This window comes from Scyliorhinus canicula, chromosome 6, assembly GCF_902713615.1.
Source record: "Scyliorhinus canicula chromosome 6, sScyCan1.1, whole genome shotgun sequence".
NCBI classification, from domain to species: Eukaryota; Metazoa; Chordata; class Chondrichthyes; order Carcharhiniformes; family Scyliorhinidae; genus Scyliorhinus; species Scyliorhinus canicula.
In genome coordinates this window covers 181,231,939-181,243,109 of record NC_052151.1, presented here as the reverse complement: position 1 = coordinate 181,243,109, position 11,171 = coordinate 181,231,939, and the positions used below count along the sequence as shown (strand labels likewise).

Genomic DNA, 11,171 nt, shown 5'->3' with positions numbered 1-11,171 from the left:
TCGAAAGTGGTACAGCCTTTCCCCACTGAGCCATCTGAAAAGGGGTCAAATTTGTCTTCTTTCTGCTAAAGGATTTGCTTACGTTAGCCAAGTTCAAAAGTCAGTTTTGCACAGTTGATGAGCTTCGTGGCTTATTGATACTTTTAATCCCCCATTCCTCATGTTTGTCAACGGTCACTATACATATTAGCAGTAAAGAACCTCGCCTTTTGTGGCAGTATTCTGTCTGGCAAGTACAAGTGTTCAAAGTCATTCTCAGCTGGGTCCTGGCACAGTGATAATAGAGGCTTTGTTAAAAATGCCTGCCAAAATCTAAACACTGAATTACGCCAAGCAAGTAGAATAGCCTGGGGGGGGGGGGGGGGGGGGGGGAGAGAATTTACAGATTTACTCCACCCAACCCAGGCTGTGTGTGAGTGAGAGCGAGACCGACCTTAGGCAATTCTGGCACTTCCTGAGTAGTTGCTACAGTCAGTCTAAAGAACAAAATCCAATAGCTAGACAATAAGAGTCATGCTACTAAAGTCAAAGTACATGCATGCTGCCTTGCACTGTGCTACTCAGTAAAACAGAAACGTCTGCAGTTTTCAAGGTCAAACCATAGCAGTTTTCCATTTTATGTGTAACCACGCCCTACAGTACCGGGTGACATCACAGCGCTCACAAATACTTGTCACTGTACACCCTCGCCACTCAAACCTTACTCATTACGAGGAAGAAGTAATCACAGACTAACAAGGTATTAATAAAATGCCAGAAAACTGTATTTGGCAATTTTAACAAGTGCATACAGGTACAACTAGAAGCATTCAGTTTTTTTTTGCCAAGTGCTCTGAAAGCAATGTTAGTCACAGTCTACATTAAACAGTTACTGTCACCAAGAAAATGCCAGTACAGAAAGATTTTTCCATAATGTATAATAACGATTTACATCAGAGAGGAGAAAAAAAACGATCATGAGTACATACCTTCTTAATCTTCAAAAAATATAGAAACACAATGTATTGAAAATCAAAATTGTACAGCCATGTTTAAGTGTTGAGTATATACAATTAATCAGTTTTTTTTGGGGGGTGGGGGAAGTTGGTTTCAAGAGTGTCTTTCTTTTTTTTTTAAAAAACACAAACACACAAACGAATCATGGGTCTCTCTCCTTTTTTACTTTAACATCCCCTGCCAGGATGGTGGTAATCTCTCCTTGCATGAAAGCCCAGGGCACATTGGAGCCGACCAGTGGGCACTTCTCACCGCTGGGGCAGTATACCTCGCCTGTGGCCCCCTGTTGCTTGATACTCTCCCTGGAGCAGGGGAAGCAGAATTTGTGCGAGGGCACCGATGGGCACTGCACGAAGTGGGTGTCCTCCAAGCGTTCGTGGCATATCGTACAGCAGAGTGGCACACTGCTGGGCACCGAGGAGTCTGGAATGTTTGGCGGATGCACTGGTTCTATGCCCGGGTGAGGGTTGCCTCCCGATGATGCCGAGGTGTCCCGGTGGACCATTCGCCTCTGGCTCAGGGACGATGGCGACAGGGGGCTGCTGCTGTTGCGTCGGGTGGTTGAGTGGACCTGTCCAGCTTCCTTTGGTGAGTGCACACTGCCCGCGTTGTCCGCAACCAGGATCAGTGCGGCCATGGGAGGACTGTCCATTCTGTCCGGCGTCCGGCCGGTGTCGAGTGGGGAGACGGCGAAGGGGCATAGGGCACTGCCGTCATTTTCAGGCCGTCGGTTGGCATCAGGGGCCACGGCTGCCCCTCTCCGTTGACCTTGCTGCAGAGGGGTGGCCCGGTCCCTTCCATTTCTGGCTCGGGTGACGCTTTCCTCTTGCGACCTCCTCGGGTACCTGGTGAAGGATGAGGGAGGGAGGGGAGGGTTGGCATGAGGGGACGTTACATTAAAAGCTGTTTGATAACAAGTATAATAACAGCAAGTATAGATTTTAAAAAAAACAACTGGCTCTCACTGCAGTCAATGTCACTTCCTGGAAGTGGCACGCTGGTGCGGTCACAGGCCTGACGGGCCGAGCGGCCTCTTCCTTTTACTATACATCGTTTTTAAGTCAAGGAAACGGTAACACCGCCCCTCCCCCCTCCAAACACACACACACACACACATTCCTGAGCCTAACCTTCACCTTACATTAACCCACTTCTTGCACCCACAGATAGTTCCCATTTTGCATGCAATGCAGCCTCAGCTGCCCCGTTTACTCCAGTCACACTTTGCAGAAAAGACATTTGCAGAGCCAGGCAGCTTCTGCACAAACTTCCATTCGGGTGCATACCTGATTTGGCCGCTGCCGCCGCTGCTGCTGCTGCCGCCGCCGCCGTGGCCTCGAAAGCCAGCACCCGGCCGTGCTGCAGCGAGTGCTCCTTCTTGAACCTCACGTCGTAAGGCGGGTGTCCGGCCAGGCTCATCAGCGTCTCCTTCACCGTCTTGGGCTTGCCGGCCCACTCCTCCCCCCGGCACTTGAGGCTGTCGGCCAGCTCGTCAGCCCGGTGTTTGCTGTCCTTGGCCGACTCGTGTTCCGCGGCCGAGGAGCCGCCGCCCGGCCGCTTGTTTCCATCCAGGAGGCGCCCGTTGATGCCGTGCGGCTGCGAGCTGGGCGGCAGGGGAGGGGGCGCCAGGGGGTGCGAGCTGCCGTTCACCATGGGCACCAGGTTGGGAGGAGGCGGCGCCCCGTGCGCCCTCCGCGAGTTGGGGCTCTGGCGGTTCAGCTCGGGCGGCTCGTCCGCTTTCGAGTAGCCGTTGAGCAGGGCGCTGGTGCCGTTCTGGCGGGCCGGCGGGAACTCCAGGCGAGGGGGAGGCCGGTCCGAGGCCAGGGGGTAGCGGTCCAGAGGCTGCGGCGGCCTGGACGAGCAGCCGTCCGCTGGGTGCACCAGCTGCGGCGAGCCGCTGTCTTTGGCCAGCGTGGCTTTGCCGGCGGCCGGCCCGGGAGAGCGGCCCTCCTGGAAGCCGTGCGCCCGCTTCAGTTGGCGGGCGGTGTCGATCACGAACTCGATGCGGTCCGCTCCCTCGTAGTTGACGCATCCTCGGCACACGGGCTCAGTGAAGTCCCAGATCATCGCCCACGGCATGCGGGGCAAGTCGCACAGGTAACACGACTGTCTCCGGGTGGAGGCGACCGCGGCGGACGACATGGTGGCGGCTCAGAGAGTGTGGAAGAGGAAGAGAGGGAGGGACGCGGGGTGTGTGTGTGTGTGTGTGGGGTGGGGGGGTCCTCCAGCGAGTGTGTTGTACTGGGTGGGTGTGTGTCTCTCTGTGTGTGTGTGTGTGAATGTAATGCAGGATTCCCCCCTCTCTATTCCTGCTGACTTTGCAACAATTTCGGTGCAAACGGATACAAAATAAAAACAACAACTGAAAAGAAACAAAGTATCTACATGAAATGGTTACTAAGTTGCAACTTCATGGCAGCGCCTGTCCCCGGAGCGCGCGCCCCGGACTCGCTCTCCCTCTCACTGCCCCCTTTCTCGCGCTGCTACGCGCTCGACCCGCTCTGACGTCACCTGTCAATCACTCGCCCTCTTCCCCCCCCCCCTCTGCAAACCGTTTTTAAAAATCGACAGCCCCTCGATGCATATGCTCCGTCGCCGCGCCTCCTGGCCCAGAGTGAGAGCGCGGGGCCTCTGGTGACGTAGCTCCTTCCCCCCCCTGCGGGAAGTGGAGATGGGGGGAGGGGAAGGGGTAGAAAAGCGCATGCGTTCTGACTCACCTCCCTCTTTCTCCCACCCCACCCCACCCCACCCCCCCCCCCCCCCTCCCCATCACTGTATGTAAATAAGAGCTCCGTTTACCAACATTCCATTTGGAATGCCTGGGCGGCGCGCGCGCGCGTCACCGGCGCCATGCATCGCTTGCTCTGCAAATTTGTCGAGTCCGATGCAATGCAAACCGTGCGAGCTTACCCAGGCGGAAATGTGAGTTAGTGCAAAGCTAGCACTATTGCAAAAGCACACATACACAGAGGGCAGTGAAAGGGGATCCTGAGCACAGTGCAAATTAATGATTCAACCACGCTAAAATTAGAAGCGCCTGTCATGAATGGGACTTTTCTTTTTTTTCCCTAATAAATAGGAAGTGTCGATGTGAAGATCAATTTGTGCGCGCGTGCTTTTTTTTCTCCCTTCACCTGGCCGACTTGCCTCCTTTTTAACCCCTGAGCGCCTTTTTCTCAGGCGCATTGCTCTTTCCAAATTGCATTAACCCTTCCCGAGCAAATCCCAATCGTTTGTTTCCCTTTCCTGAGGTAGGATGGAATTGTTGCGCAAGTGGAGCTTGATTTCGAAAGGACAGCAGTGGAACCCCAACCATCAATTTGGCTTGTATTTAGGGAGCTTTAAGGTGCAAATGGAGCTTTGCAACAACATCAACATGTAAAGCTGACGGGGAATGTGGAGAACCCCGGAATACTCAAGAGTTCGCTGTATTGACATAGTGCAGCTCGGGCTGACGTCAGGAGCCGGATACAGTGCCCTCTTGTTGATATTGGAAATGTCACAGGAACTGCAGCCAAGAAATGCTGCAAGCTTTTGGCTCTCCTGTGCTTTTGCACCGCAAACGCAGGCGTCCAATTGTGCATTTATTTGTAATACGAAACAACCTCCCCCCTACACTTTTTTTGTTGTTGCTGCGTTTATTTTTGCTTGAAAAACGCCGTGTGTCTACATGGGAACCCCTCACCATACAGTTTGCATGCTTTTTTTTCCAAATAGTTTTCTCTTAATAGTTTCGCTTTTAAATACGCAGGGGATTAAATATGGTGTAAACACGCGCTGTTGCACATGGTTAATATTTGACTCACGTCCCCCAACCCCCAGTTCGCCTGTCAATGGTACATTGTGGCGTGTTTACAATTTACAGCGCGCTTCTGAAGATTTCCCTTCAGAATAAATGAGCTCATTGCAAAATGTGTCATCAAAAAAATTACTCTGGCGCTAGCGGGGGTTGGACAAATGTCAACATTCAACCAGAAATGCGGAACATTCGTGTTACTATTTCCAAATTAATTCGCAAGCAGCAAATCATTTTGTTTTTTCAACTTTCTGTAAGATCTGGGTTGCACGCATGCAAAATTAACACCGATTATAAATGTATGCGGACATATTTGTTAAACTAACACTAGTTTTTGATACAAAGTTCACAAAACGGCTGCGTAAACAAACTGGATACATTTCCATTTTTAAGAAGGAAAGACGTGTTGCTAAAAATGAATGGCTATTTAAAACAAGCGTTACATATCCAAGCTGTCTTCTCTCAAAGGGAGTGTAGGGGACAAATGGAACTAAACATGTGTAACTTTTTATTAAATAAAAAAATTAATGAATACGTTCTGGTTTGCCAGCCGAAAGCAAGCAAATGTTTGGCGGCTCCATTTCTCCTCACGGATTGAAACAGTAATCTGTCCCCTGCGTGGTTTTTGCGGGGGGGGGGGGGGGGGGAGTTGTTTTTCCTGCTTCGCTGCGCCGCTGCCAGAATAATTCGCAGCCTCGGTACATGTGTGTGTGTGAGAGTCGGTGTGGGTGAGGCAATGCGTCTGAAAAATGTGCAGACACAAAGCAACAAGACATATAATATAGCCGGGGAGGAGGGGCTGCTGTGTGCGCGTGATGATTACTTTTATGAAAGAGGATGTTGGACAGTTGGGTCACGTACACACTCTCTCGGTGCCCAACCCCTGAGGCTCGGCTCAGTTTCTGGGCACTGAGCCAAGTCACAGCGCGCAGGCGCTTCCTCCCCCCCCCCCCCCCCCCCCCCCCCCCCCTTCCCTGAGGGCATGCTGGAGTCAGGCCATGATGCTGCACTGAACAGCTCAGGCAATCTCTCCAATCCTCACTACCGACTGCTTCTGTATAGAAACATGTACAGCTTCTATATATCCACGGCTCTTATATACCAAGACTATACTTTATATCCTATACATATATATAATTTTTAAATCTTGTGTTATTAAAAACATATATCTGTCCATATTGTAGGGCTAGATGAAGTCGATTGGGAGGAGGCTTGTGTGCAGCATGGAATAGTTGGGCCGAATGTCTGTTTTTCATTGTATTATTATGGTGTTTTTATAAATAAGCTACACCTGCATATATTGATGAACAGTTACATGGGAACATAGGAGCAGGAGAAGACCATTTGACCCTTTGTGTCTGCTCCACCATTCAACGAGACTGGATCATGGCTGGTCCACGGAATGTTCTTTTCCCACACTGTCCCCCAGATCCCTTGATATCTTCAATGTCCAGAAATCTAGAATTCCCAAGATTCGCCACTCTCCGAGTGAAGGAACTCCTCCACATCTCAATTCTGAGTGGTCTGGCCCTTATTTGGAGATGCAGTCCCTGATTCTCCCCCCCCCCCCCCCCCCCCCCACCCCCAGCTGTGGAAACATTCTCCCTGCATTCACCCTGTCAAACCCTGTAAGAATCCTGTGCACTTCAATGAGAAACAATGGGGGCGGCATGGCAGCACAGTGGTTAGCACTGTTGCTTCACAGCTCCAGGGTCCCAGGTTCGATTCCTGGCTTGGGTCACTGTATGTGCGGAGTCTGCACGTTCTTCCTGTGTCTGCGTGGGTTTCCTCCGGGTGCTCCGGTTTCCACCCACAAGTCCTGAAAGACGTGCTGTTAGGTGAATTGGACATTCTGAATTCTCCCTCCGTGTACCTGAACAGGCGCCGGAATGTGGCGACTAGGGGCTTTTCACAGCAACTTCATTGCAGTGTTAATGTAAGCCTACTTGTGACAATAAAGATTATTATTAGAATCCCCTCTCATTCTTATCCATCTGTAGAGAATACAGGAGCCAATATTTCCTCATGGGACAATCCCCACCCACCAAAACCAGGCGTATCTATAAACAGGCGACATCTCATACGATACACAATGGCATGGATACACAATGGCATGGATGTTACATTGAATATACAGGACAGAAACTGTGTATGTCAAAATGCATGGAGCATGCTCCAATTCTGTTATGGCTGTAATGAGGAAAGTAAGTCTTGGCGCAGTTGCCCGATTGCGAAACACCATCTGTTGCATAAAATACTTTCCATGACTGGATTAAAACGAGTAGGATGTTTCAAGTGCTTCCAGGATTTTGCTGTGGGGGAAGGGGGGTGGGGGTAGCGAACATGCCACGTCGGCGCATTTCTCAGCCGCTCCCTCCAGGACTGGCTCTTTGCGACAAGCAACATGAGTGTGAACAGTGGAAATATCCCACAATCCGACTGCTAACACAGATGGACACAGAGAGAGAGAGCGAGAGAGGCGTGTAAACACAGCCCTTGCTGTGACGTCCCGCCTCACTACAGTGTAATACTTGTACTGGGGAATATTCCCCCTCACACACAGAGTTCATTCTGGGGGGGGGGGGGGGGGGTGATATTTGTAAGCCCATGTTCCATTTCCAGTCTTTATTTGAGAAGGGACGGAGGTTCCTTTGTTCAACACCTCCTTACAGTGTGTGTGTGTGCAGGGTCAGAAAAAAATGTTTCAATTCAATTCCAATCATTTAAATAAATATCGCAAGGAGCAATTTATTCCAACGATGACCTGTTGTGTCTGTGTTTCCTTAAATGTTCTGCCTACTTGCTGCTTCAGACAGAAAAACAGGCTGTAATTCTAATATTTCAGTTGAAGTCTCAGTTGCCAGCATTCACTGCCATCCATCCCTGCTGTTATTCTCGAATTCAGAGTGTTGAGGGGAGGAGGGGGATAACAGAGCAGAGATTGTTTGAACTGATAGGATTATGCATGCTGTGCTGATTTTCTTTTTAAAAAAATAAATCCCCTCAGGTACAGATGGGAGAAAGAATGATGTTTGAAGATACACTTGACTAATTAGGCTCTCTCCATTCCTATACAGAAGCATTAGGCTTTGTTTACTGATACAGATGCGAAGTGAATGCTAATTTGGTGAGCGAAACCAACACGTGGTTTTAGCGCAGACAACAGATGGGGACTTGTGATGCAACGGGTTTTTTTTAAGCGCCTGTAACCCTTGCGTTTCCAGATCACTCCTGTCGAGCTCAAATGGTGCAGGAGACGCGCATCCCAACCCTCCTTCCCTCAGGTTGCGCGGCTCCCAGGCCAATCCTTGTATTCCATTTTCAACAGCTAAAATACACCAACAGAGTAAAGGAAGGGGCTTGTTTGCTTCTTCTGTAGCAGGGTGTCCATTCACACCACTGGGTGGGTCGTTGAGTTAAGGGCAGAGTGGGACTTGCATCAGTCTACATACAAGTACAAGTTTTGGCGGCACGGTGGCACAGTGGTTAGCACTGCTGCCTCACAGCGTCAGGGACTCGGGTTCAATTCCACCCTCAGGTGACTGTGTGGAGTTTTTACATTCTCTCCCCGTTTCTGCATGGGTTTCCTCCTGGTGCTCCGGTTTCCTCCCACAGTCCAAAGGTGTGGGTTTCCTTCCACAGTCCAAAGATGTGCGGGCTAGGCGGGTTGGGCATGCTAAATTGCCCCTAATGTCCAGGGATGTGCAGGTTAGGGTGATGGGGTTACGGGGATAGGGCGGGGTGGGCAGTCGTAAATAGGCAGAGTGCTCATTCGAGGGGTCAGTGCAGACTTGATGGGCCGAATGGCTTCCTGCACTGTAGGGATTCTGTGCTTTCTATGATTTCTATGACTACAGCACCTCCAAACACGCCCTTATGTGACAGTGGGGCTTGAACTCACAACCTTCTGAGTCACACAGAGCCACAAGTTAAGAGGAGTACAGTATCTCCTAAAACGCCTGGCCCCGCTACATCATACCTGGCGTAACGTCATGTTAACCGTGTTGATCAACAAACAAGCAGGTGATCTAAGGATTTTTTTTTTGCAAAAATATACTTTATTCTGAAAATATCTGAAAGAACATTACAAACATTTCATTTGACAACGAGTCATCCAAACCCAAAATGTTAGCTCCCTCCTCCCTCCACAGATGCTGTCAGATCTGCTGAGATTTTCCAGCATTTTCTGTTTTTATCAGATTCCAGCATCCACAGTAACTTTCTTTTACAAACGTTTCACAATGGCCATCACACAAAGTGCTTCTCTACATATATCATGTTGCACTCTGAGGTGATTCAATGCAGTCAAAGAAACATTTCAGGCATTTCAAAATGGTCATTACAAATGGTGCAAAGGTAGTTTAAGTTGTCTACATAGATCAAGTTGCACTCTGAGGTGCTTCAATACGATTGTGATTATTATAATATTGACTGTACACATTCAATGTAGGTCATAAAGTCCGAGGGGGTTCTATGCAATTCCCAGCCCCTCAGTTCATTACGGCTGAAAGGTCTTGGACAGCGACCTTTCCCCGTTGAGCCTGTGTAGCAGCTGCACCAAGCTTTAGTGCATCCCTCAGCGCAGTCCTGGGCTTTGGAATGTGCCAGTCTGCAAGGACAATTCTTTACACTGGAAGACCAATAAGTTTCGGGCAGACCAAAGAGAGTCTTTCACTCAGTTGATGATCCTCCAGGAACAGCTGATGTTTGTCCTGGTGTGCGTCCCTGGGAACAGCCCGTAGAGCACAGCTAAGTATTTGGAGAATCCCAAAGAGCTGAACATCCAACGTCATGTCCACCCAATAGTTAGACTGCTTATTTCCACTTCCAGAACCACCAGTGAGATGAGAGTGACTACCCCTGACAAGAAGACAGCATTTGACCGGGTATGGCAAAACTGGAGTCAATGGGAATAAGGGGGAAAACTCTCCAAGGCTGGAATCATACCTGACACAAAGGAAGATGGTTGTGGTGGTTTGAGGTCAATCATCTCAGTCCCAGGACATCACTGCAGGAGTTCCTCAGGGTAGTGTCCTAGTCCCCAACCATCTTCAGCTGCTTCAGCAATGACCTTCCTTCCAACATAAGGTCAGCAGTGGGGATGTTCGCAGATGATTTCACAATGTTCAGCACCATTTGCGACTCCTCAGACACTGAAGTAGTCCATGTGTAAATGCAGCAAGACCTGGACAAAATGTAGGCTTGGGCTGATAAGTGGCAAGTAACATACGTACCACATAAATGCTAGGCAATGACCATCTGCAATAAGAGAGAGTCTAACCATTGCACCTGATGTTCAATGGCATAACCATCGGTAAATCCCCCACTATCAACATCCTGGGGTTACCATTCACCAGAATCTGAATGGGACCATCCACACTATTACTGTGGCTACAAGACTGGGAATCCTGTGACGAGTAACTCACCTCCTGCCACCTCAAACCTGTCCACCGTCTACAAGGCACAAGTCAGGATTGTGTTGGAATACCCTCCACTTGCCTGGATGAGTCGAGCTCCAACAACAAAGAAACTTGGCATCATCCAGGACAAAGTAGCCGTCTCGATTAGCACCCCATTCACAAACATTCAAACCCTCCCCCACTGAAGCCCAGTAGCAGCCATGTGTACTATCTACAAGATGCACTGCAGGAACTCACCAAGGCTCCTTCGACAGCATCTTCCAAACCCACGACCATTACCATCTAGAAGGACAAGGGGAGCAGATACATGGGAAATACCACCACCTGGAGGTTCCCCTCCAAGTCACTCACCATCCTGACTTGGAAACATATCGCCGTTCCTTCACTGTGGTTGGGTCAAAATTCTGGAACGCACGTTGGTGCAGTGGGTTAGCACTGCTGCTTCACAGCGCCGAGGTCCCAGGTTCACTCCCGGCTCTGGGTCACTGTCCGTGTGGAGTTGGCACATTCTCCCCGTGTTTGCGTGGATTTCGCCCCACAACTCAAAGATGTGCAGGGTAGGCGAATTGAACACGCTAAATTGCCCCTTAATTGGAAAAAATGAATTGGGTACTCTAAATTTTTGTTTAAAAAAATTCTGGAACTCTTTCCCTAACAGCACAGTGGGTGTACCTACACCACATGGACTGCAGCGGTTCAGGAAAGCAGCTCACCGCCACCTTCTCATGGGAAACAAATGCTGGCCGAGCCAAAGGCATCCACATCCAGTGAATACATTTTTAAAAACTAACCCATCCATGCTCCAGCCTCAGCTCATCTGCAGTTGATCCTCCAGCCATGCCTTTGTTTCCTGTAAACATGACTAAAACAACACTCCCCTAGATGGCTTCCCACAGTACCCCTTCTGCAAATCACTGCTGCCTGTCTCATTCCGCACACAAAATCCTGTTCACCATCAT

General features: G+C 49.8%; 1 protein-coding gene across 1 annotated transcript; it reads right to left on the bottom strand.

The window, feature by feature from the left end:
- Nucleotides 1-740: 740 nt before the first annotated feature.
- On the bottom strand, nt 741-3,651 carry irf2bp2a (interferon regulatory factor 2 binding protein 2a). The gene is given in 4 exon segments (XM_038800569.1): nt 741-1,636; nt 1,638-1,664; nt 1,666-1,841; nt 2,283-3,651. Coding segments are annotated over 4 exon segments (1,557 nt in total). The 5' UTR covers nt 3,139-3,651; the 3' UTR covers nt 741-1,138.
- Nucleotides 3,652-11,171: the final 7,520 nt, after the last annotated feature.